Genomic DNA, 26,792 nt, shown 5'->3' with positions numbered 1-26,792 from the left:
CCCTGAAGTTGTGGTTCATAATAGTACGTGCCTCACAGAGTACGAGTTTTACGAGAGGCATATAAGAGCCTTAGCGTTGGGCCAGATACACAGTAAGCGCTAAGTTTTATCCATTAGCATTAAAGACAAAGACTTTAAAGACAAACATTTCACCTACAGGCCCTTTTAACGGGACAAGCATACTATGCAGGGGCGACAATTGCAGGGGGCTCCGTCTCTAAGGAGTGGAGCTGGAGAAAATGCATTTGGTACTACGCCTGCCGCCTGCCTGCCGGGAAAAGTCGTCATTGGCTGGAGGGAAAGGTGAGCCCTATGTGCCTGTTGGGGGGCGGGGGGAAAGGGAATGAATGTACCATAAGCCTCTTCTCTTCCAGGACACGCTCATGCTCCCAGACGGTTACTAAACGGCTTTCCAAGTTCTCAGCTGGTCCTCTAAATGAAATCTGAGCAAACATTTAAAGAATATCCGTTTGAGCCAAAGTATTAGCCTGCCCTTGGCGACTACACGTGGGGCAGGCCGGGCTCAAACAACAACAGATGCTTGTGTCGCCCCTATGTGCAAGCATCGTTCTCAGCGGTGTACGTGCATCAGCTCACTCAAAGGCATCGCGGCCCTGGGAAGTAGGTGCCCTTCACATCCCCCTACTGCAAAAGCCTGCCAAGGTCAGGCAGCCGGCGAGGGATGGGGCCAGAGCCGACCACGCGCGCGGTGGGCCACAGCGGGCGCCTTGCGCCCACCCTGCCAGGGAAGGGGGCCCCGGGAATCCGGTGCCTGCAGCCACGCGAGGACGGCTGTGGGCAGGGGGAGCGAAGGGACAGGCTGCCCCGGGTATCCCCTGCGCGCGGAAGCGCAGTCCTTAGCCGGAACGTTCTGGAACTCCCCTGCGCAACCATGGGCTGGGAAAGCCCAGGTCCGGCCGAGACCCCACCCGTAAGAGCGTGGCCGCCTTAGAAGGTCCCCCGCGCCGACAAGTCGCGGGCGAGGGGCGCGCGCACGGACAAGACCGCACTGTTTAGCGCACGCGCACACGAGGGCGCACGCTCGCCCGCCGCCCAGGATGAGACGGAGGCATGGAAAGTTCCAGCTGGTTCGAGAACCGTAGGTAGCTGGAACGTTGGCGGCAGGGTCGGAGGCGGAGTGCGGCCCGCGCTGGCCCCTCCTGGCCTAACCCCCGGCGCCGCCCCCGCGCAGCGGCTGTGGGGCCAGGGGTCCCGGCGGGGGTGGCGCGCCTGGGGGAGAAGGACTGTCGAGGGGGCGCGGCGCGGCCGCCTTAAGGAGGGAGCTGGGCGGGGCGCGCGGGAGGCGGGGCGCGCTGAGGGGGGCGTGGCGGGCCATCTGCGCAGCTGCCAGAGCCTTAAAGCCCGGGCTCGCTCGGCCGGAGCGTGCTTTCGCCGCCCGGGAGCCTTCCGGCCCAGCCGTCCGTCCGGCCCCCGCGGTCCCCGCCCCTCCTGCGTCCCGGGAGCCGGCTCGCTCCGGAGCCGCGCGCGGTGCGACCGGGCATGCCCCGCTACGAGCTGGCTTTGATCCTGAAAGCCATGCAGCGGGTAAGTGACCTTCCCCCCAGAGCCCGCCTTCCCGCGCGGGCGCCCCCCAACCCCCCAGCCGCTAGGCCGTCGCCCCCCGCTCTCCCCGCGCGGCCGGGGTGGGGGGGAGGCTGGGGCCGTGGGCAGGCCGGGGCCGCGGGCGGGCGGCGGGCGTCCGCGCTGAGGGGGCGCGCGTGGGCCGGCCGGCGCGGCGAGGCCGCGTGCGCGCGGGAGGCGGGGGTGTGCCCGCGCGGGAGCGCGGCCGCGGGAGGGTGTGCCTCGCACGCGGCCGGCCGGCGGGGCGGGCGGGGGGCGGGGCGGGCGCGGGAGACCCTGGAAGGTCCGCGGGAGGACACGCGCGAGCGCCCGGCCCCGCGCCCGCCGTCGCCAAGCTGCCTCGTCGCCGGCCCCGCCGCCGTCGCCGCCGCCGCCGTCGCCGCCGCCGCCCGCTCCGCCTCCACACTAGCGCCCGCCGGCCGCCCCGGAGCCGTCCGCGCTCAATAAAACGTTCTCCACAGCGTGGTTTGTGCAGTTTTCTGGACCACGGGCGCTTCCGACCGATCTCACGTTAAAAAATCTTTGACTTCTCTTTTTCTGACTTCAGCGAAAATCCTGCTCCGGGTGCCCTTAGCCCAGTTTCATTCATCCGAGTTGTGGCCTTTTTTGCGCCTTCCGGAAGAAACTTTTCTCCCTCCCCCCACCCTGCTTTTGATTGATCTTGAGGTAGGGGATTTCAGGTTTGGAGGGATGCTAAGCGAGCCTGCAGCCCCTTCGTTGCAAGTGATGGTGTGGCCGAGGACAGGGCCCCGCGGCCCCGAGGCAGCTCTTCGTCCTCTGTGCTGGGTCAGGTACTCCACAAGCCTTCGCCGAAATCCCCATCCTTCCCGTGAATTCGGTAACGTAGAGTGTGGTGTGTGCCCCCCTCCACCTCCCCCGCCCTTCGCCCAGATACGATAATTAATGAAAGCTCTACCATGGCTGAACTTTGCAAGCAGAACTTTCGACAGCGCTAGAATCATGCTTTGGGCCCACTCGGAGGAGTAGCTATTCACTGACGTTTGGTTGAACTTAAATTTAGGCCTGGCATCACGGTCCAACTTCTATAGAAAAGCCGGGGGTCACGGGGCGTTAGGAGATGGTTAGTCACCGCACACCCCAAAGCGGGAGAGGACACCAGTGCCTCTTGATGAGGCCTAGAGAGGTTGGTCAGGCGTGCCATTGTGTCCCCAAGCTTGTTCTCCCAGAATTTGGGAGAAGATAAGATTGTATTGTTTAGCCTCTGGAATATTCCCCTTTCCCGGCCCTTCTCCCTCCACCCTGAGATGTTACTGCTTAAGGAGAATAGGAACAAGGAAAAACCAGGAGCATATTTTTAAAAAGGAAACATTTTTAATTATGTAGACATTGGTTAAGCCCTCCCTTTAACCTGTGCTTTTTAGGCAATATACCATAGAGCCTGGAAAATGTGGTTATTGAAATTTATCTTACCTTGTTTTAGGGACCAAACAGGTAGCATTAATCAGAGTACAGGCATAATATTTGTTTATTCCATAAGCCTTTAAAATGAAAACTCCACACTCTGGTTTTAGCGTAGCGGCCAGGTACATCCTGTTAGTTAACGCGGCTCCAAGCAGATTAGTTTAAATGTATTTGCTTTACCATGTTACTTGTATTTCTTTGTATCCTGTTTTTTTGTGTGTGTGTGTGCTCCTGTATGTAGTGTAAACATTTCTTTAGTTCAGGTAAGACACATAGTGCAGTTTGGTGAAAATGATAATTGAATACTTTCCCTGAAGTCTCTGAGTTGGGGGGCGGGGGGAACAACCCATTAGCAGATAATCAAGGTGAACAACTCCTTGGAGGAGGCGGCCTCCGTGGGAGCAGATAGGACAGTGTAACAACTGTGAAGTTGTGTCTGAAGAGTTCTTGACCTGAATAAAGTCAGATTAAACAACAACAAAAACCTCTCTCTCTTTTTTTCTGTTCATAAAACTAGTTTTGGAGTAGGTTGTAACTGTATAACAGACATTTCCTGGTTTTGAACAATTTTGATTTCAGCTTAGGAAAATGGGATTCTAAAATAAGATCAATACTTGGCGGGGGGGGGGGGGTGGGGGATGAATGAAAACGTTCACATTAGGTTTATGTTATGCAAAATGCCACTTGTGAGCTCCTACACCTTTGGCAGGCCTGGAGAACCCCAGTTCTAGTCTGTGGCAGTTTGTTTCGTCTGCTGGAGGCCTATAGTGACGGCTCAGTTGTGAGTGGCATGTTTTTCATATTTTTAGATGCTGAAGTGTACATCCCCTTTAACGGGATGGTTTAACCCCCATCCACTCACTGATGTGTCTTGGGATTGAGGAAGTGGGCTTATATTGACAACTCTTAGAGCAGCCATGGAAGTTGAGACCGATGTCGTTTTCCCAGCATTTTTTGTTTAGATTCCCTGAGGTGTCTTCCTTTCTGTTTCTTTTTTGTAGTGCTCTAGAAGCCTGAAGAGCATTCCTGGTCTCTTTGGAGTGCGTTACTCCCTCCTCCCCTATTTTATTTCCTTCCACCCCTAGCTGGGCTCCTTAAAAATGAGCATACAAGAATTTTTAAATTGAAAATGCAGAAACTCTGTTGAGGCTCTCAGCATGTCTTGTATGGGAGACCCCTTGCGTTGTAGCAGTCAGCTGTGGGGGTTCCCCTTGAAAGGTTTCAGGGTGTAGTATACAGAATGAGTCCTCCTTGAACCGTACAATTTTGTGTTGATCAGTCACTTAGAATTTCCAGTGCTGTTTTTCTCAGTTTGCAACTGGGAGTTAAATGAGTCTGCTTTTTTCATACATCCAGGTTTATGCATTTCTGAATATAGTTACCAATCCTCCCAAGAAGAAATTGATTTGCAGGTGCCCTTTAGCTGGAATGTTGTCTCAGTTTTGTTTCTCCCTAATTTTTACTATGAAAAAAGTTGTCTCATTTTTGTTTCTCCCTAACTTGTATGAAAAGTAGGTAAAAGTGTGACTAAATTCTGCAGTTGGACGTGGTAAAGTAATGCGTGTTGTGAAACCAGGCCTTCAGAGGTGATGATTAAAGCCATTTGAAAAGGTTGCTTAGACCAGTCTTAGACCACATTTATAGAAGGGTCTCTAGAATAAAAAGATTTGAGTCATGTTACACCTATATCAAGATAACATCAGAGGAGTTTTCTAACAACTGAAAAAGAAATGAACTGCCTGTGTGGAGAGTTCTCCGTTCACCTCTGCCTTGTCCTCTTGCAGTGGGAACCTTCAGTGAAGAAGAGAGGTTATGCATTGGTGGGTAAGGTCTGATGCTGCTTTCTGAGGACCCTTCTCTGGAGAGGCTGAGGAAGTGGCTGATGTCCCTTCATTTCACCTTGAAATTAGACTTTAAAGATTGGTATTTAATTTCAGTTAGGTAGCAGAACTGCAGATACATGAATGATAAAGCCCCATACTGTGTAGAGAAGCCTAGGAAAAGCTGTGTAAACTGTATAAAATTTTTACTCTTAGGATGGGTTCAGGAAGAGGAATTTTGAGGTTTAAGGAAAAAAAAAAAGATCTGTGCAGAACATTTATATTCTGTGGTTACTTAGTTTGGGAACTTTTTTAAGTTTAGGAGCATTTTAATTATCATGTCTCAGTATGTTTACCCAGAGTTGGCATATTTAGAGTTCTGAAAGCCCTGGACACATATTTTTCCTGAAGTTTTCTCATTTGCTACTCAGGAATTTTTACATGAGGAATTAAAGATTAATGGTTTCAGTAATAACTAGTTTAATTGCTAAATGAATCCTTATGTGTTTGATAAAATAGCATTATGTATCTTCTTCTGTGTATTTTCCTAAGAGGAGTAAAAAAGCAGATAGGTACTTTGGAGATCTTGAGTTCTTTTTCTTTAAAACAGAGTTCACCAGTTACTTTATGTTTAATATTCCTTATTTTAAATTTCATTGAAAAGCAGATATTTTAAATTTTAAAATCACTCATCGAAGTAGTTCTTTGTAGGTGAAGTGTTTTATGTTGTAATCTGAGTTTATTTTATAAGCTGGATTTTGTAAATTGAGAAATACAAGTGTTAGTGATATTCCAGTTCTTGATACATGGAAAGCAGTAGGTTTTCTGACTCTTTGGTAAGAGTCTTCTGTTTTTCTTTAGTCAAGCCTTTCTGATTAGAAAGACTGGCAGAAGTTTTGTATTTGCTGTAGAGTTGTATCCAAGGTAGGATCTTGTGAAAGAAATACCTACAAAATGTTTACAGTTTTAGATAACTTTTGGAGACGTAGATAAATTCAAGTATGGTACTAGCCAAACACAGGTCATTGTAGTTTCGCTTGGTGGCAACATTTGGTAACGAGGAAATAGTGACATTTCTGCTCTCAGATGGTAGCAGACCAAAGTCCAAAAGGAAATGTCTTTGTCCTAGCTGTCAGGTGGCGAAGTTAGTTTTTTTCTTCTAATGGGCCCTCTTTGAACAGTTTAATAATAATCACCCTTTGTGTTTTGTCTGCTTGAAACCAGACAACTTAAAATAGTTATCCAGTAATGAAAGACTGGAGCCTTGTGGGCAATATTATACTCTCATTTGGTATTACAGTTTTCTTGGGTTACAGCTCATTGCCGCAGCAAGTGATTGAAGAAGGAGTCCTGTTCCTGCCCCTGAGCTACAGCTAAGGTACAAGGAGTGGCTTGGGGGTAAGGAGTCCTTCCTCACCAGACGTGGTTTGTATTTATTAAGACTGCTTGTCGGAAGTTGACATTCTGCACTGATTTTTTTTCCCCCTTAATTGTTATTCATGACTCATACATTCATTACTGATGTTTATAGGTTTTTTAAAATCTAGGAATTTATGTGCAGACTGCTGTCGAATCTTCTTACCTTTAGATTACAAAATCACTTGAAAAAGAAATAGCTTGAAAGCAGTGAGGGACAAACTCTAAGGTAATAATTTTCATCTAGTGCCTTTGCTGTATTGTAGTACAAGTATAATTTTTCTGTTCAAGATAAAGATTACCTCTTTTTAGTGGAAGGCAGTATTCTTAACCAACAGGGATTACTGTCAACACATGTAGTTATCTCTCAGCAGAATCAAATTTAAGGAATTAGTCAAATTTCAGGAATTAGTCAAATTTAAGGAAATCATTCAAATTTAATGAACATCTGGTAAGTTATTAATATATTTAAAGGAAAAACTGCCCTCAGAAGTTTGGAAAAGGACAGCTAATCCAGTTCTCTTATCTTCGTTGTTCTGTCAGAGGAGGAGTTGGCAAATGGTGGCTCACAGGCCAGTTTAAACCTGCCACCTGTATTTTATGGCTTGTGAGCTAAGAAAGGATTTTTCAGTTTTAAGTAGTAGGAAAAAAAAATTCAAAAGGATAATTTTATGACATGAAAACTCTTAGGAGATTCAAGTTTCAGAGTCCATAAATGTAGGTGTATTGGAACATAACCCTGTTCATTTGTTTATATTTTTCCTCTTGTCCTTTACAGAAGAATTTGCTGACCCTCGATTAAGAATATACAAATAATTTCATAGTTTGAGTATTTCTCTAAGCTTCTTATGGTGCTATTTTCTGACATTTTCTGCTTTGATTCCTTCCTTTCCTTCCTTGTATTACTATACCTTTCACCTTCATATGGATGATTTGCTTTCTTTCTTTCTTTCTTTCTTTCTTTCTTTCTTTCTTTCTTTCTTTCTTTCTTTCTTTCTTAACAAGCTAAGAACCCTGGCATTTTGTACTCTCTTGTGTGCTGGTCATAACCTCCTGGATGTTCCCTTGGCACTGCAAACTCAGTCTGGTTCAAAGTTGAGTTGCCTGCCCTAAAACTTGTCTTACTGTTCATGACTTCTCTGTCTTCTGTCACCTGTGGCTGAACAAATTCAACTCCTTATATTCCTGTAATCCCAATCCCACGTAGTCTTCTCTGCTCTAGTTGAACCACTAATATTTCTAGTTTGATTCTTGCAGTTTCTTAGCCGGTCTATTTAACGCAGAGCCGAGGGGAGGATGGTTAATGCCTGTAGTGAATGCGCTTCTTGGAGTGCAAAAATAGCTGTTGTGGAGACACTTTAAGACAATTAAATTGAGATTTCATTTGAGATTCATTTTTAGCAAGGAAATAATACAAAGCATTGTGTAGTGGTGGCTTTCTGATTACTTTAATACCCTTCTGTAATAGTGTCAACACTGTTGCCAAATTCCAGCACCCCTGGTTTTTACAAAGACATTCAGACTGAAGTCTGGCATGTAAGGCCACCTCTGATGGGACCCCCTCTTTTTTTTAAACTTCATCTCTTTGTTTCTTTCATTCTCCTTTCTGTAAATCGAGTAAACAACCTGTTGCAAATCCCCATAAATACCATTACCTTTCAGTTTCTTCGGTGCCTGTGTCATACTGCTTTTCTTAGAATGCCCTTCCTCTCGAAATTACCCATGGTCCACGTGAATACTTGCCTCAAGTCCATTTTATCTCATTTCGTACATTAAAAAAAAAAATATATTGAGGCCCTACACTGTTAGCAGTATAGACTATAACCTTTCCTTTGGATTTGCGTGGTGTTTTCCTGTGTCTTAGGACCTCGATCACTTTCTTATTGTAGTTAATCGGTGAATGCTCATCTCCTTTGCTAGATTGCAAATTCTTGAGGGTTCAGCCTGTTTCATTTCTGTCCTCTGCTCTGCATTGCCCATGTCCATGTTCACTTAGCTACCTTAGGAGGATTCCTGCTCTCATCTCTGAAACGTTGTGGGTGATAGCATGCTGACCTCTTGTGTTAGTAAGTTGTTTTCAAGTCTGTGCACTTGGCTTGCACTGGGCAAGGTGTATGTTTATCAGCAGTTGTGCTGGTTTCCAAGACTATTCCGTGGCAGGTAATACGTAAATAATAATTTAAATATCACATGAACTGATGAAATGAGTGCAAAGACCTTTTTTTCCCCCTGAAAACCAAGTTGGATTCTTTGGAAAGACTTGATAAAGGTGAGTTACTAAAATAATGCTTGTAGTATTAGACATGGCTGCAATATCTAAAAGTTTGGGAGGAAGAAGAGCCCTAGTCCCAAAGGATTCTGTATGTAGACTGCTGTACAAGGATTTCTTAAAGCTTTCCACTTTAATGAAACTGAAAATGGAAAATTTGTAGATGATGCATTTATAGGTGTGGTTTAGATCAAGCAGAAGGAACTTCAATCAGCAAGGAGCTCCTCATCATCGATCCCATTCTCCAAGTGCTTTCACCCCATGTTAAGATTGGCAAATGAATGTACATTTATGTGTTAAACTTAAATAAAATGTTTAAGGTACGTATGTATGATATTTTGATTTCCTGCTTTAGCTTTAATCCATTTTTTTTTTTTTGCCTGTTATTTTTGGTTTTGATTGTTTTGGTTATGAAAGCTTCTGCTTTAGTAAGTGCTCTGATTTTTGTTTTCTAAATGAATAGAAGAACGTAAGATCCTCAAATGAAGATACTGGTTATGTTATGTCGGAATAAACAAAAGAACTGGCACTGGGAAACTAGAAAGAGCTAGAGACAGATCGACTGGTTTTGGTTCCTGGTACCTGCCTCCTAGGGATCTTAACTGTTTTGGATCTTCATTTCCTCGCTGTAAAATGGGAGTGATCTCTAAGATGGAGAGTCTGAAGATAAAGTGGTAACATGACCTTGGATGTAATAGGTGTTCAGTATGTCACTAAAGTAGCTTTGTGATATCGGGCAAGTTATGGAACTTTTATTGCCTAGTTTTCCATTATTACCACCTTAATGATGAAGAGACTACAAAAGGTAAATTTTTTTATGTGTAAGTTGTTTTATCAGAATCTGAAGGTTAGTCAAGCCTGGAGTATAGTAGTTGCTCAGTAAGTATTTGACGCTGTGAACATGAGTCCTACTACATAATAGCTTGCGTGCTAATGGAGCAAGACAAACTTTTGCATCTAGAAGATGTAGAGTGTGTGTATGAGGGTTCCCGTGGGCTCCACCAGCTTAGAACAACCTCTTTGTTAGGCTGATGTCTATCATTTAGTAATAGCTGCTGGCCTTTGCCAGGTGCTGTGCACTGGGACTCCTCATCAAGAGCTAAACTGTTTGCGTCTGGTCTTTGTGTTTCTCTCTCCCATCCAACTTGATTATAACTAGTACTTCTGTAAGACTTAATGTATGTTTTAGGTGAGAAATTGGGAAAAGTAAAGAATCGGGAAAATCTAAAGAGAAGAATTACTTAAGATAGGTTGTTAATTAGGTGATTCGAGGCAAGTTTAGTTAGTATTTAGTATTGTTTAGTATATAGTTAGTTTTTAGTAGTCAGTATTTTATTTAGCAAATGTTTGATTGCTAATGGGCAAACTGCTAAAGCTGTAAGGAGGATCTCTCTTCAGTAGGAAAAACAGTTGTAGCAGATAGTTGGTAGCCTATTGATTTCTGCCACTACATAATATTTTCAGTTAGTAGTCTACTTTTCATTTGATACAGCAGTGTATTATAAAACTACATATTTTATTTTAATTGGTGATTTTAAGAACTTGTTCCATTCCTATTACATTTTATTGTTATGAAGGAATTAAAACAGTGTTTTATGGCACATGTTGCTGGAGTGATATGTTTCATTAATACGCTTAATTTTTTTAGTAATTGTTTTGTAAGCCAGAAATACGTATGATCTAACAAGTCCAAGATAAGACCTTCTACAAGAGAATATACTTTTTTTTTTTTTTTTTGATGTTGCCTTAATTGTCAGTCTTCTAAATTCAACTTTATTTCAGGCTTAATTTGTGACTTGGTGCCTGCTTATTTTATTTCACCTGAAGTTGCATAATGGGCTCGGGGATGGTATAAGGTGTTGGGCACCACTTGGAGCAGACTTGAGATGTGTGTGTTTGAGTGTATAAAGGAAGAAAACAAGAATGTGATCAAGAGGAATAGTAATGCTGGTAACTTAAGTCCTTTTCATTCTGTTTGGGAGATGGCAATGTGAATTGTAAATGTATTCATGAGTTAATAAAAGCGATTTAACAAAGTTGCTTGAGAAATAGCCAGGATGTGTGTTGAATTCTTTTAACTACTATGTTTTAAAAACTGGGTAAGTATGAAGGGTTGTCCTCAGTTTTGATTATACCTTGTCACAGTTTGGAGTGTTTTAATTCATTTACTGTGAAGGGGTGGGTGGGCCAGGGGCGAGACGGAAGAGCTGCTGGGCAGGGAGCACGTGTGTGCTGGTGGCGCTGGTGCTTACCAACCCAGTCTGCTCCCTGGGGCTGTGGACCTTGTTCACCAGCTCGTCCTTCACTCTCCTGCTGTTTGTAGCCTGAAATTCAGATTTTTCAGGAAATTGATTTTTAAGATGTTGGCAACTAACTCAAAAATACTTAAACATCATGGACCAAGTGAAATATATCTGTTGGTCAGATATGCTATCACGTTATAATTTCTGATTTAGATAATTGGCTTCAGACATTGTTTAAAGATGTCCGTGACTGCTTTTGGACTCCTTTAGCATTTAGGTTTCAGAAATTGCTGCTCACATGTTGATAAAACCCACTTTGTTGTTAATTGGTCATTGGTTTACAATGGGACTGATAGTTAATTAGTAAATGGCAAACATGTTCCATTCTTAAAAGTAATACTGGTTTCTAGTTACGGACTATTGGATAACATATGTCCATATGGGCGAAAGTGTATGTACAGACTCAGTAGTGCAAGGACTGAAGCGTGACTTAGTATAACCTGTCAAAAATTGGTATTCGTAGTCCACTTTTTTTTTTTTTGATGTCTGAGTGAGTGCTTATTTTAAGCATGCATTAATGCAATTTGGTTCATACCCATTGTACTAACCTCTTAGGGGTTTGAAATACTGTTCTGAGCAGACTGCTTGTCTAAAAAATGAAATTTTTTTTTAAATTTTATTTATTCATTTGACAGAGATCACAAGTAGGCGGAGAGGCAGGCAGAGAGAGAGGAGGAAGCAGGCTCCCTGTGGAGCAGAGAGCCCGATGTGAGACTTAATCCCAGGATCCTGAGATCATGACCTGAGCCGAAGGCAGAGGCTTTAACCCACTGAGCCACCCAGGTGCCCCATAGAAAATGAAATTTTTTGAAGTTCACATTAACTTATATGACCCGTGATCCTTGGAGAACATAGTGTTACCATGAAAAAAAAGTAGGTGCTCCTCGAGTCAGAGTGTTGAACAAGGGGGTGATAGAATATTTTTATTTTTATTTTTTTTCCCCTCCCCCCTAGAATATTTTTATTTTTTGACTAGGCTTCGTGTTTCCATAGAGTGGAAAGCAAGCTGTTGCCTTGATTGACTTTACTTTTTTGTCTTTCTCATATCCCCATTCTCACTTGATATATGTAACAGCAATCTCAATGAGAAGAACAAACTCAGGTTGGGTTCTTTCCTGCCTTTCAGGTCCAGGTTATAATTGACCTTATGCTTCCCCCCCAGCACCCCTAGCATCTTTACTATGATTCCTGCATCCTAGTTAAGGGAATTCCTACCCGCTTTGGGAACACTTCAGGAGTGGCTGGTGTGGGTGAGAGCTTAAAAATGGAATTGCAAGTGAAAATTTGGAATTAACAAAACCTTAAACCTTAACCCAGAGCCCTCAGTGCTTGTAAACTGGTATTTGCTTGCTTCTGCCCCAGAATCAAGAAATGCTGGTATTGTCTTTGTTTAGATTTTAGTTTTTATAACATTCTTGTGGACAGCTACCCTTATTGTTAAAATGCTTGAATTTTGTCAAGTGAAGAAACCCAAGTGCAGTTATCATAGTCTGATTGCTGTGAATGTAGTCCAGTATGGGAAAGTGTGTTCAAGACCTTGGCTGCACTTGGATTTCAGGTGCTGGGAAGGTACTTGTGTGGAAACCCATGTGCAGTCTTCGCTTTGGTTAGATGGATAAATTAGGAATATAAAATATTCAGTTCTAGGGGCGCCTGGGTGGCTCAGTGGGTTAAAGCCTCTGCCTTCGGCTCAGGTCATGATCCCAGGGTCCTGGGATCGAGCCCCACATCGGACTCTGCTCAGCGGGGAGCCTGCTTCCTCCTCTCTCTGCCTGCCTCTCTGCCTACTTGTGATCTCTCTCTCTGTCAAATAAATAAAATCTTAAAAAAAATACTCAATTCTGGGTTAGATTCAAACACAAGGTGAGCTTCTCTTGCTGAATGAAAAGCTAAATTTGAGGGTAGGGTCTTTTCCAGGTATATGTTACATATAGAAAAGATGTATTTAAGTGTCCTTTAAAAATTTAGGTTGACTCTGTTAAGTAAATATATGACCCAGGAGTATGTTGTTCTGGTTTTCATTCTTTTGCTGGCATACTGTTTGCCTTCTCTTTTGTTAGCAATTAAATGAGAAAGCAGTTGTGTGAAGCATACTATTTTGAAAACCTGAGATACCAAGTTACCACCAGTGAGGATCTTGAGTCCATAGTAGCACTATTGGTCTCAGGAAAGCATTATCAGCTGTGGACTGAGGGCCAGGAGCTGTTGCAAATTCAAAAGAAAGTTGAGGTGGAGAAAGAGTCCTAACAAAATTTTCTACATTAAATATTTTATCTGATTTGGATGAAATAATTGGAACCTGTAACGTCAGGATCTTCCTATCTTACATTCATGGGAAGCAGTTTTGATTCTGTTTCTCTGTATTTTTAGGCCAGTCTATTTGTCCTTTTGTTGAAATGTGAGATGAGAATCTAGCTGCATTTATAATCTGTAACCTCATACCTCAGTTTTATGTTTATTTTTTATGTTTAATTCAGGCCATATTTCTACCAGTCTTTCCAAATATTGGTCAAGTTATCCTGTTTGGTCTTATTTTTTACTTCTTAAAATTCTTCTATTCCCTAAACGTTGAGGAAAATCAGAAAGTTTAAAAATTTTCCAACCAAATATATCTGAGGAAACATCCCACTTTCAGGATCTTCTATTTATGACTTGGCCTCCTGGGAGAATTAGAATCTGGTCTACGAAAAGTCTTGTGTTTACAATTTTTGGCCCCAGTCACATGGAAAAACAAGAAACTTTTTGGCATCTGTTCTTCTAGGAATGATTTCTCCAGGAACATAAGACTGGAACCAAGTAGGAGTATAGAAAACATGAAGGTGGACCACAAAATTGACATGGTTGGAAGGTGTACTCCAACGCTTAGTGGGTAGTTGAAGCAGGGTGTGTGTGTATGTATTTTCCCCTTGAATACTCGGCCACCTTAAGGATTTAGGTAGTGTGATCTCCATTTTACAAGTGAAAAAGCTGAAGCAGAAGGGTGTCCAGGGTCACACAACTCAGTAAATGGCTGGGCCAGCATTCTAAGGACAGTCTCCACCTAGAAGCTCTACTTTTCATCACTGTACCTGTAAAAAGAGTGTCCAGCATAATGGTGTAGTAGAGTTAAAGGCCCTTTAGATTGAGAGAAGTATTCTGCATCTATTTTGAGTGCCTCCAGGTACCACCAGCATTACCATGTTTGGGGGGAATGTAGTAGGAAAATCTAAGACAAAGTTCCAGCTTTCCCAGAACTTCCATTCTAGTAAGGGAGACAAACTAACAAATGCTGGAGAAGGCGTCATGAGAGACAAATGTAGCAAATTTCATTTTTGTTAGAGTGCTTAGGTGAGGCCAAGACTTAAGTGAGGCCATTGCCATTAACTTGGGGCAGAAGAGCAGAAGACAAGTGCAGAGACCTTGGAGTTAGGTTAGCTTGAATGCAGTTCAGCTGGCTTTTGTTTTGTAGGTCATCTTTGAGCCTTTCCTGAGAGAATTTACAATGCATAACAATTGTTGAAGGCTTCATTTTTTTCCCCACAGGGCTTTTTTATTTAGTAATTTAGTTGTTGCCTTGAGATACCTGTTTTTCCCATTTTCTAGAAGTGAGAATTTGGAGCAGACTTGGGCACAGGTAAAAGGAAATAGTTTAATGGATCTACATATTGTGCCTGTCACCCAGCTTCAACAACCAATTGACATTTACCAAGCTTGCTTCATCCACACTCCCACCCCTGCCTTTGATGTTGTTCCTGGAGTATTTTGTATTTTCTTTAGAAAAGTTACAAGACCAGTTCAGTTAACACCTGCATGCTTTTCACCTAGATCACCGATTGTTAGAATTTGCTGTATTTGCTCTCTCTCTTTTTTTTTTTTTTTTGTAATCTGCACTGTTTGAGAGATGCAGACATCTTGACATGCATTTTTTAGGAATAAGGGTGGTTTTCTTCCTAACCACAACATAACCATTACCCAGTTCTGATATTGATACAGCGCTATTATAAAATGTTCAGTACATACATGTTCAAATTTATCCTGTTACTCCATTAATAATCTTTAGCTTTGTAATCCAGAATTCAGTCAAGGATCATGCGTGTAGTTGTTCAGTCTCCTTGATCTAGAACAATTCTCTGGTCTTTGTCATTAATGATAGTAGCACTTTGAAGAGTCCAGGCCCAGTAGTCTGCAGAATCCCTCAATTTGGATTTGTCTGCTTGATTTTCTCGTGGTTAGAGATAGGTTAAACACTGCTGCCGTAATTATTAAATAGGGATGTCCGTGTATTGTATCAGGAGGCACATCAGTTTGTCTCAGTATTGATGGTAAGCAGTCGTTTGGTTCAGGTGAGATCTCCCAGATTGCTCCATTGTAAAGTGCCTTTTTTCCTTTTGTAATCAGTGATTTATAGAGTGACAAAGTTGAGGCTGAGTATTCTTTTCTTCAGTCTTCAGCTGTCTTTGGCATCTGTTGATGATTCTGAATCAGTTATTCCTGGAGGTCTTTAAAGCAAAGTGTGCAGATAAAAAATTTTACCTGTGAATATTTAGTATGTAACCAAAAGATAAGGGCTTTAAAGAAAAACAAAACCCAACCATGGTGCCTCTATGACACCACATGAATTCCTTAACATCTCCATGTTCAAATCCCTGAATTGTCTTAGAAGTTTCTCCCCAGTTGGTTTGCTTGAATCTGAATCTAGACAAGGTCCACAGGTTCCATTTACTTGATGGCCCCTTGAGTCTCTACTGTAACTGATTCCCCACCCTTTCTTCCTTTCCAAATTTGGTTGATCATTCCCTGGTGTTTTGTGTGTTCGTCTAACCCAGGTATTTTCTGTCAACTAGCAGGTAGAAATTTGAGTAGTTCTCAGATCTTGTTTTGCAAGAGCACATAGGTATTCTGAGTGTAGCGTCCTATCAGGTTGCATGTCTGTCTTTTAGAGAAGATTCATTCTTGGTGGGTGCAGATACCTGCAGCCTCATCCATCCATTTTAAAGTTCCCCATCAGCCTTTCACCGAAGGATTCTCGCATCCATTGTAATCATTGCCTAGGATTTGTGTAGTTGCTTTCTCATAATTAGAGATAAGGTTAAACTTTGTTAATCCATTAGGGACTGCAAAGAGTGATTTTTCTAATCGCGTTATTACTGCTTTATCAATGAGGTGGTTTTTTTTTTTTTTTTTTTTGACTTGTGTTCATTCCTCCTTTTTTATGTGTATCTCCCTGGGGAGTATTTTTAAAAGAATACATTCTTCATCTTCACAGAGGATGTTTCTGGACTTCTTGATGATTATCTGATATGTCCTCAGTTTCTGATCGATAAATTGGGAATAATTATCAGGCCTACCTCTTGGAGTTTTTGCGGAAGTTGGGTGAGCTAGTTCATGTAGTGTGGAAATGGTGCCCTGCGCTAGTGTTGGTAAATGGTAGTTCTTAAAGTAACTTGCTCAGTTTTGTGGAAACATTTAATACTTCAGGTGTAATGGAGAGGAGGAGGAAGAAGAGAGTCTTCATAAGCTGAGATCAGCAAGAGGGCTGGGCTTGTATAGAATGGGCTGCTTGCCCACCCTGACCTGCCATTTATATAGAAACAACTATAGTACAAGAAGTGCTTGGCTGTCCTGGCACACTGGGAGGGGTGTGGATAATTGCAGGGGTAATATCTAGAGCATGCTCTGATAGGGAGTTAGTGTAGTGAAGTCAGTAGACCACTCTGACGATGGGCGGGTCAGATGAGATAGTGGCTCCAAGTAACAAATTTTCACTCTGTCATGGCCCATTGAGATTTTTATCTGAACAAAGGGCTTCTTGCGTAGTTTGCTTTGCCTTGTCATTCCACACACACCCCCTCCAAACTGTTAGCGACAGCTGGTCACTTTGGTAGGGGCGGAAATGCTGTACTCCCCTTTGGCCTTTTCCTCTGGATCATTTATTGCTTAAAAAAAAAAAAGAAAAAGAAAAACCCGCTCTTGAGGATTGTGTAGGATATTGAAAGCTTAACACTCTCAGTTGGGTACTTTATCATTAACATTTTACTTACCAAACATTTGCCTACACAGTGTGCCACACTGTTTGAGACACAGTTCATATCATTGAACAGCGCAGACAAGAATCTCTGCCTTTATGGAGGTTATATTCTGGTAGTGAGGGAAGAATAAACATAAATAAGTCCTGTAGTAGGTTAGAAGGTATTGAGTGCTATGGGGAAGAAATAAAGCAGAATGGGGCTTCCGGCTGACTCAGCTGATAGAGCATCCAACTCTTGTTCTTGGGGTTGTGAGTTCAAGCCCCATGTAGGGTGTAGAGATTACTTTTTAAAATAAATTAAAAAAAATAAAGCAGGATGAAGGACTGAGATGGTTAGGGGAGTTACTTTTGAGCAAAACTGTACATGAGAGGAGAGCAAGTTTTGTGAAAATCTGGGAGTGCTGAGTGTACCTTGCATTAGGAACAGCAGATGTCAAGGCCCAGAGGTGTGTTTGGTGCATTGTGAATAAAAGGGTGACTGCTTCCTGGGTTGGTAAGTGTCCTGCAGTGGGCCAAGAGCCAAAGCTTGCAGACAGGTTAGAGGTGAGGGCAGTTGGTTAACTAGATGAGATGGGATGGTGATTGGGACCAGAGTTCTAGTGGTTGAAATGACAAGTGGTCCGATTCTAGGTATATTTTTTGAGGTAGATCCAGCAGACTAATGGATTGTGTGTGGCTTAAGAGAAACCATGAGCAAGCAGTCAAGGATGACTGATATTACTGATATACTAGGCATTGAGCAATAGTGAGGACAGAGTTGCCTTTCCTTGAGATGGGGAAGACTGAGAGTGAGACAGGTTGAAGGGATATGAGCCAAGTTATTCACACTCCCAAGCAATGGTAGGTGGTTACAAACAATAAGAACCATGGTCCATAGATTTTGCAGTAAGAACTCTTTGATCTGAAGATCATACATTGCTGATTCTTGTAACTTAGTATCTTAAGGATGGAGGAGTTAGCAAGTGAAGGAAGACTGGCTTGGGTGGATTCATATAGCCCGTGGTAACAAAGTCAGGTGTTAGAAGGCACTAGATTTAATTGTTCATTCTCTAGTGAAAGAACTAATTAACTCATCAGAGAATGAAGGCACAGGCCTTGGGTTTGGATGGTGAGAACCAGGATAAGCCCTGGTCTTAGAGCTGATTCTTCAAGGTTTTTCTGCTCTATTTGTTTACTTCCTAAGAGGCCTGTGCCTGGGACTTCTTTTTGTTTTGATTCTCTTCAGTTTCTCCTAACATACATCTATTTATGTGTGATCATACATAAGTCCTTCCGTTGAATTTTGTCCTATGTGCTGTTGTAGTCTCTTTTGTAAGCGTTTGTTACGTATACATCAGGTATTTTCTCTACAAGCACAGATTTTTAAACATGGATGATACCAAATGATCTTTTATTAATTGACGGATTGTTTTATTTTATTTTATTTTATTTTTTTCTATTAGTAAAGGTGTGTTCCTGTCATTGAAGGTAGTGTTGCCTAGCGATTACAAGGGCAGAAACCATTTAGACCCATAGATGTGAGAGTAGATCCTGATGTAAATACAAGTAACTGTCGTGGGGCAAGTTACACTGCTCCCTTGGTTTCTGTTTTCTCGTCTATAAAATGACCGTAGTAATTGGACTTATCCCATGATTGCTGTGAGGAGTACAGTAATGCACACAGCACTCTAGGGTACAGTGTCTGTAAGGTGTTAGGACTTAGGTCAGTAAGTGTCAGGCATTTATCTCCATTATTTATAATTCACTTATCTTTGACAACTAAGCCCCTGTAAGCAGACTTAGGCACTGCCGCGCTCTCTGCTCATATCTTCATTTCTCAAAAACGTTACTGGAGTTTGTTCCATGTGCGTGATCTGGTGTAATCCACATGGAAGTTGAAACCAATGGTAGTTTGAAAGTTGTCCCGATACCCAAAAGGTTTTCATTCTCTGAGACTTAAAAAAACAAACCAACCACAGAACTTTGTAACTACAGAAGCGGGTTAAAATGAATTATCTCAGGGGATGTGTGTATGTGGATGAAACAATAAATCTGGTAGTTTATGATTTTTCCTAGGTGAATAAAATTTTATTTGAAGACATGGTTTACTTACATGGAAAACCATCCTCCTAAACTCCTTCTCTCCTCAATACTTTGCTAAAAGTAGAGCTGATCTGGTTGGTAGAGGGTTGCTGGAGGGAGGCTCAAATCCAAGCCCACTCTGCCTTGCTTCCCACCCTTGTGAAAATACACGGGGGCTAGAAACCCCCGGAATATGGTTTAAATGCCATCTGAGTTCAACCAGGGTTTCATGCATCGCTTACATACTTCCAGAAATTTGAATAGCTGAGGTCGTAGGTTTAATAGAAATGTTTAGCCAAAAAGGATTAAGGGCAAACTCCTTACATGTTTCAGGGACTGTTGTATACAGTGTTACTTTAGCTCCACTTATAATTTAAAAGTGGCTGAAATTCATATGAGTTGTATTAGAAACCCTCATTTCACTTTTAAGTGTCACTGATAAACTGCTACCAATATCCATTTTTACATTTTTAGAGTAACAGTGGGTTGAGGAAGGTCTTATATGTATATATACATGTGTACTCTGTACCATGCACCATCAATCTACTCTGCTAGTGGAATTTGCTTTACAGAACCTTGAATCAAGATGACAAAAGTGAAAATGTGTATGAAAAGTCCATAAGTAGAATTTTGTATAAATTTAGGTTTTTTTTTTTTTTTTAATTTTACTCGAAGTGACATCAGTAAGAGCTAATTGTTCCTGAGGTGGTTGAGAGCCTCTTTAAAGTATTTGTGAGGGAACTGAATATTTAATATTTTATCTATAAATGACTTTGGTAAGGAACCTAATATGTCTGGCATATAGTTGACAAATTAATTGTAAAGGAGATGGTGTTATAACTTTCAGTCCGTACAAGTTGTAGAAGGTAAAGCAGCATTCGCTGAGTTGCACTGCTCACTGCACTGGACAGTCTTAGGTGTTTTCTGTATGTCATCTGTTCCTTACTAAGCCAGTAGTAGCCAGATGATGATTTCATTTCACAGATGAGACAGTTGAGGCTCATAGATTATTACTTGCTTAGATCCTGCATTTAGGAAGTAACAGCTTGGGTTCTAGCCCTTCAAAGCTTGTCTGCTTTCTTGATCATGCCACCCATACATACACGTTTTCGCAGGTGTCTGCATGTTTCATGATTCTTAAATTATTACTAGCTGGTACATGAGCATTTTTCACTGGATCAGAATAGAAGCAAGACCTGGCAAGCCTACCGTTCAGATTGTCCACAGAGTATGAGGTTTTTAAAGTGACTCCAAAGCCAAAAAGCTTGTCGTTTGGTTACTTTTCATGTCACTTTTCTGCTTTTTGTTAGTCTTCTTGCCTCACTGAATTTGTTGTGACTTGGAGGACTGATGGCTTTAGGAATTGTTTTTCTTGTTCTCGGTTGGGTTTTTATGATGGTGACTTTCTGGAGTGACCATATATGTCCTGGATTTTACAGATTGTCCCAGAATAATTTCCTAGTTTGGAAGATAAATTATATGGTCACCCTAGATAATAGAAAAGAGATGTTGGATTTGGTTATTATAACTAATTATATTTTGATTATATTACCTAAAGGGGGGTTAATAGCTGATTTAATTTGGTGTTACCTATTTCCCTCTTTCTAGTTCAAACACAGCAAATTCTTAGGAATACTTTTCTATTCAGATTAATTCTTCAGTTGTAATTTAATTCATCCAGGTACATGAAATAGTACCAAAATTGTATTCTAATTTTGTGCAAAACTGTCAAGAGAACACTCTCTGAGAAGAAAGCGCTCTCCTTTTGGGGGGAGGGGGCTTCTTCTCTGTTTCACAGTGAATGCCCTTGTGTTTTTTGATTTGCAAAAATTTATTATACTGCCCATCACCACTAGGGGACCACTTTGTATATTCCACAAATAATACTATTATGGAAATACTTGTTTTCTTAAAAATGTACTACCAAGGAACCAACCCATATATTTTATCATTCCTGTACCTATTTTATTACTTGTCTCATATTTCTCCCTTAACAGGATTTACCTGGCTTGTGTAGCAGCTTAATCCTAGTAATGTAAAAACATAAATTAAAAAGTTTCGTTTTAGCTGATGAAAAAATTTTTCCATGTTATGTTTTTCCTGAAAATAAAGGAATTCTGGTTAGTGTTCATTGTATTTTTGTTCTAGAAGTACTTATTTAAAGGAAAGAAAAAAATATGCAGAACTCACATTGTATATTTTATTTGGAACCATTTTTAAGGAATGCATACGTTATTTCCTAACAAAGTAAAGTTCAAGGCTGTGACAATCTGTTTATGACTAGAATGTGAAATTTAGCTGCATTGTAATATATCTCTTTCTCTAAACTAAATTGACCTATTTTTGGTTTTGTTTTTCTTTTTCCAGTCTTTACCAGGTGCTGGTCTCTGGATGTTTTTTGTTTAAATTGGAAAATCTTAAACCTGCCCACAAACTGGTATGGTATCCAGTAAGATGGGGACTGCCAGCAGTGGCTTCCGAATGGTCAGAGGAAGCATAGGCAGACAGAATTGAGAAAAGTCAGCCTTGAGCTTGCGTTTGGCCACCCCCTGCTAGCCCAGGGAGTGAGGGCACAATGTCTTTTTCTATCTTACCGGCTGTTCTAGAGAAGTTAGGGGTTAGACCAGTCTGGATTTGATTTGTGACGGGACAGAATATGGCTAAGAGATTTGACTTGCATAGATCGTATTTGACAAGAACGATGTTCCTGATGTTAGCAGTGCTTACCAGTGGTTGAGGAAGAAGGTGCTTATTCTGTTTCTAAGCACTTGGTTCTCTGAACACACAAGCCACCGGTGGGGGCTGCTGCAGTGGGCCCCTTCCTCTCCTCCCCTTCCAGGAGAAACACAGAGGGTTTTGCTGTCCCTTCTTGAGGGAAGCACAGACAGGGTCGGTGAGCTGCTGCCTCGGAGAAAAGCAGCACCTGAAAGGGCTCTCCTGTTGGGGAGTTGGGCTTTTCTGTGTGAGTTGGAACAGGTCGCTTCGACGATGAATTTCAGGGAGCTTTGTCCCAGGCAGGATTTCACGACTGCCATCCGCTGTTTTCTTTCTAATCAAGGACCTACCACTTACACTGAACCATTAAAGGCACGTTTAAATAGTTAATGTTTATTAGTCATCTGATAACATTTTATTAAAAATTGAGATGATCCCTCTAGATAATGTCCATGTGTTTCTTTAGAAAGTTTTTGGCATGAGGAAAGTGGTCACAGAAGTATGACCAGCTTTCAAGATTTGGCAAGTCTGAAGTGATACAAATCCCAGCTGTTAGTATATTTGATGCTTTTATGTGTGGGAGTTTTATTCATGTCGGTCATTATTGACACAGGCTCTCAGGAGGAAGGATAGTAATCCTTTTTCTTAGTATAATTATTATAGTGCTGTATGCTTAAAAAAGGCATAAAGATGGGTTTAAGGCATTTCTGTCTAGGCAGCATTACGAATTAGACCTAATAACCTAATTCAGTAGAACGTTTATCTTTAGCCATTGTTTCCACCTCCTTTCCTGGTCAGTGAGAGGTGTGTGTTTAAGTTTTTTTTAATACTGTGGTCTATTTTGAACAGTTGTGGAAAGCAGTGGCTGCTTTAGTATCATTTATAGGTCTTAAGCTTGGTACCGATTTTTAAAGGAAAATATGTAGATTCATTGAAAAGCATCTACTTTGTCAGGTATAGAAAAACATTTCACTTTGAGGTAGCTTTATCACAGAAGTAAAACTCACATTCAAAGTCGATGTGTGGCAGGCATTAGGATGAATAACAAAATGTTCTTCATATTGATCTGTCAGCAACAATTATAATTAACTTTGTAGATTTAGAACTTGTCTCTTTTTCAGGAGAAAAACCATCAGATTCACAAACTTGATTTTAAATGGATTTAAATGTCTGTTTTGCAGGGTGATTTTTTTTTCCCCCTTAATCCAGGACTGAAAAATGTCTGACTGACTTAATTAAAGATAACTTGTTATCTAATGGTTGATAAATGTTTGTTTCATTGAGGTTTGGAAGATATAATACATTATTTTTCGGTCTTTCAGAAATTTTGTCCTCCTCCTCCTCATTGCTTTCTATACCCTTTAATAAGAAAGCATGACTAAAAGGAAAAACTATGCAACAAAATCAAACTTAGTGTCATTGTGCCTTTATCCTCTCAGAGATCCTCTTGGAATTATTGCCTGATGAAAAGGAAGGGAAGGAAATTACCTCTTTGAACATTTTTCAGAAATCTTCTGAGGTCTTCCTCTAGCTAGAAGAAATAAAAAATTTTAGGGTTTTATAAATTGTATGTTCCTAGTTTTTTGTTTTTGTTTTTTTATCTGTGGCATGTTTTGTTTTCCTTTAGGGCAGGAGTCCTCTCACAATTTCTGTGTTACTGTATGATAACTACCACATACTCATTTGTAATCGGAATTTAGAAAAATTTTATATTAATAAATTTGCATAGACTAAGTGATACTTGATTTTGTGTTTGGGGGTAGGCGATAACACTGAACTGAGCCGATTCCATCCAGGACCACAACCGGCTATAAAGTGCATTATTCAGATTCATAGCATTTGAATATTCATTATGGTACCCTTTTGAATAATTAGTGTTTTTTTCCCCCACCCTTTTCCCTTAAGATGCTTTAAGATCTTGGTGTCTGTTCCAATCTGAGCCGCCGACCACAGCAAGAAAGAAAGGGCAGTGTCATGGTAGACAGTTCTTAGTTGCTAGAGAAGATAGGTCACTTAGTTACGAGGTCAATGCATTTTTGTTCTTAGTTCAAAATGATAAGTATTCTCATGACTTTAAGTACTCAATGTGCTAGTTTAGATTGCTCTTTCCTGTGGAACTGAAGTATATTAAAATTTTTTTTCTTTTTATAAAGAATGTCTTATTGCGCCGTTTTTTGCTAGACTGAAAGTTTCCTCAACACTTGGTGAGATCCTCCTCTAATTCAATCTTTGTCTTTTGTCTTTGCTGCCTTGCAGGGTTGGTACAGTAGGCTTCACTAACTTAGCTGCAACTCAGAATTTCTCCTCCAGCACCTGAGTAAATGCTGATGGTCTTGTGGAGAGTGGATTAAGAGTACGAGCTAAGTTCTCAATCCCAATTAAGAAGCGGAGGAAAATTTAAACTGTCTCCTTCAAAGTTTATCACAACCACCACCATCAAGACAGCAAACCAAAGGACAAAGACTTTGACCTGCTGTGTTGCTCTGTGTAGTCCAGTTCACGTATGGTTTACAGACTTGGCTGGGGTTACTAATGAGTAAATAAAAAGTTGGACACTTCTGTTATTGGACACTTTTATTCACAAAGTTACCAAAATGAGGGCTGTACTGGAGACAGCAGACATTGCCATAGTGGCCCTGTATTTTATCCTGGTCATGTGCATTGGTTTTTTTGCCATGTGGAAATCTAATAGAAGCACCGTGAGTGGATACTTCCTGGCGGGGCGCTCTATGACCTGGGTAGCGATTGGTGCCTCTCTGTTTGTGAGCAATATTGGGAGTGAGCACTTCATTGGGCTGGCAGGATCTGGAGCTGCAAGTGGATTTGCAGTGGGCGCATGGGAGTTCAATGCCTTACTGCTTTTGCAACTTCTGGGATGGGTTTTCATCCCGATTTACATCCGGTCAGGGGTATACACCATGCCTGAATACTTGTCCAAGCGATTTGGTGGCCATAGGATTCAGGTCTATTTTGCAGCCTTGTCTCTGATTCTCTATATCTTCACCAAGCTCTCAGTGGATCTGTATTCGGGTGCCCTCTTTATCCAGGAGTCTTTGGGTTGGAACCTCTATGTGTCTGTCATCCTGCTCATTGGCATGACTGCTTTGCTGACTGTCACTGGAGGCCTTGTTGCAGTGATCTACACAGACACGCTACAGGCTCTGCTTATGATCGTTGGGGCACTCACGCTTATGATTATTAGCATGATGGAGATTGGCGGGTTTGAGGAAGTTAAGAGAAGGTACATGTTGGCCTCACCCAATGTTACTTCCATCTTGTTGACATACAACCTTTCCAACACAAATTCTTGTAATGTCCATCCTAAGAAAGATGCACTGAAAATGTTACGGAATCCGACAGATGAAGATGTTCCTTGGCCTGGATTCGTTCTTGGGCAGACCCCAGCTTCAGTATGGTACTGGTGTGCTGACCAAGTCATCGTGCAGAGAGTCTTAGCAGCTAAAAACATTGCTCATGCCAAAGGCTCTACTCTGATGGCTGGCTTCTTGAAGCTTCTGCCAATGTTTATCATAGTTGTCCCAGGAATGATATCCAGAATACTGTTTGCTGATGATATAGCTTGCATCAACCCAGAGCACTGCATGCAAGTGTGTGGAAGTAGAGCTGGGTGCTCTAACATTGCTTACCCACGCCTGGTGATGAAGCTGGTTCCCGTGGGACTCCGTGGCTTAATGATGGCAGTGATGATTGCAGCTCTGATGAGCGACTTGGACTCTATCTTTAACAGTGCCAGTACCATATTCACCCTCGATGTGTACAAACTCATCCGCAGGAGTGCAAGCTCCCGGGAACTCATGATTGTGGGGAGGATATTTGTGGCTTTTATGGTGGTGATCAGCATCGCGTGGGTGCCAATCATCGTGGAGATGCAAGGAGGCCAGATGTACCTTTACATTCAGGAGGTAGCAGACTACCTGACACCCCCAGTTGCGGCCCTGTTCCTTCTGGCAATTTTCTGGAAGCGCTGCAATGAGCAAGGGGCTTTCTATGGTGGAATGGCTGGCTTTGTTCTTGGAGCAGTCCGTTTGACACTGGCCTTTGCGTACCGTGCGCCAGAATGTGACCAACCTGATAACAGGCCAGGCTTCATCAAAGACATCCATTACATGTACGTGGCCACAGCACTGTTTTGGGTCACGGGACTCATTACTGTCATTGTTAGCCTCCTCACACCACCTCCCACAAAGGAACAGATTCGTACCACCACCTTTTGGTCTAAGAAGAGCTTGGTGGTGAAGGAAAGCTGCTCCCCAAAAGATGAGCCATACAAAATGCAAGAGAAGAGCATTCTGAGGTGCAGGGAGAACAGTGAGGCCGTCAACCACATCATTCCCAATGGGAAATCCGAAGATAGCATCAAGGGCCTTCAGCCGGAAGATGTTAATCTCTTGGTGACCTGCAGAGAAGAGGGCAATCCAGTGGCTTCGTTAGGACATTCAGAGGCAGAAACACCAGTAGATGCTTATTCCAATGGGCAAGCAGCTCTTATGGGTGACAAAGAGAGAAAGAAGGAAACAGAGGATGGAGGCCGGTACTGGAAGTTCATAGATTGGTTCTGTGGCTTTAAAAGTAAGAGCCTCAGCAAGAGGAGTCTCAGAGACCTGATGGAGGAGGAGGCTGTTTGTTTACAAATGTTGGAAGAGCCTCCACAAGTTAAACTAATACTAAATATCGGACTTTTTGCTGTGTGTTCACTTGGAATTTTCATGTTTGTTTATTTCTCCTTATGAACTTTTTAAGGATATGATGAGACACTAACTTAAGAAAATACTGGTCTTTGGAAAAAAACAAAAACAAAACTTATGTAACTGTTGCATCTCTCAGGCATTGTTTACGCTATAGGTTTTAGCCAAATTTTACTTAGCAGAAAATCATCTATTTGCAAGACTTTATTTTCCCAGAGATGGATGAAAGTAAATTTTCAACCTAAATGAAGTGAAACTTGTTTGACAGACTGAATTGTGCAAATGTGGTTTAAAATTTTCCATACCAAAGTAAGGAGAGACCAATTATTCTCCTAGAACACGTAGAGCAGAATAGATGCTAAGGTTATTATGAATAAGGTATACTTTCTGCACTGCCAAATCTTGGTAGGCCTTCTTATCCTGAAGTAGAAGACTTGCTCATTTCAGAGTTTTTTCTCTGTCTCTGTAATCCCTACTACCATTTAAAACTAA

General features: G+C 41.9%; 2 protein-coding genes across 4 annotated transcripts in view; both read left to right on the top strand.

The window, feature by feature from the left end:
• Positions 1 to 1,051: 1,051 nt before the first annotated feature.
• MRPS6 (mitochondrial ribosomal protein S6) overlaps positions 1,052 to 26,792 on the top strand; it is a 66,906-nt gene continuing 41,165 nt past the window's right edge. Inside the window, exon 1 of one of the 2 annotated variants that reach the window (XM_032865386.1) lies at positions 1,052 to 1,099. Coding sequence is in view for 1 of the 2 variants with exons in the window: in XM_032865385.1 (XP_032721276.1) it covers positions 1,501 to 1,545 (45 nt within the window). In the remaining variant the exon portion in view is untranslated. Of the gene's footprint in view, positions 1,100 to 1,445; positions 1,546 to 26,792 lie in introns of those variants that run through there. The other variant, XM_032865385.1, reaches the window with a different exon arrangement.
• On the top strand, positions 1,082 to 26,415 carry SLC5A3 (solute carrier family 5 member 3). 2 transcript variants are annotated; one of them, XM_032865383.1, is made up of 2 exons: positions 1,082 to 1,099; positions 23,851 to 26,415. In XM_032865383.1, the coding sequence occupies exon 2, from the start codon at positions 24,189 to 24,191 to the stop codon at positions 26,343 to 26,345; it is 2,157 nt and encodes a 718-aa protein (XP_032721274.1). In that variant the 5' UTR covers positions 1,082 to 1,099; positions 23,851 to 24,188; the 3' UTR covers positions 26,346 to 26,415. The 2 variants fall into 2 exon arrangements, with proteins under 2 accessions (XP_032721274.1, XP_032721273.1); XM_032865382.1 differs by lacking the exon at positions 1,082 to 1,099 and adding an exon at positions 1,447 to 1,545.

The sequence above is a fragment of the Lontra canadensis genome, unplaced genomic scaffold (genome assembly GCF_010015895.1).
Source record: "Lontra canadensis isolate GAN:19392208 unplaced genomic scaffold, GSC_riverotter_1.0 scaffold29, whole genome shotgun sequence".
Lineage (NCBI taxonomy): Eukaryota > Metazoa > Chordata > Mammalia > Carnivora > Mustelidae > Lontra > Lontra canadensis.
Note: the sequence above shows the minus strand (reverse complement) of the source record. Positions and strands in the feature narration are given on the sequence as shown.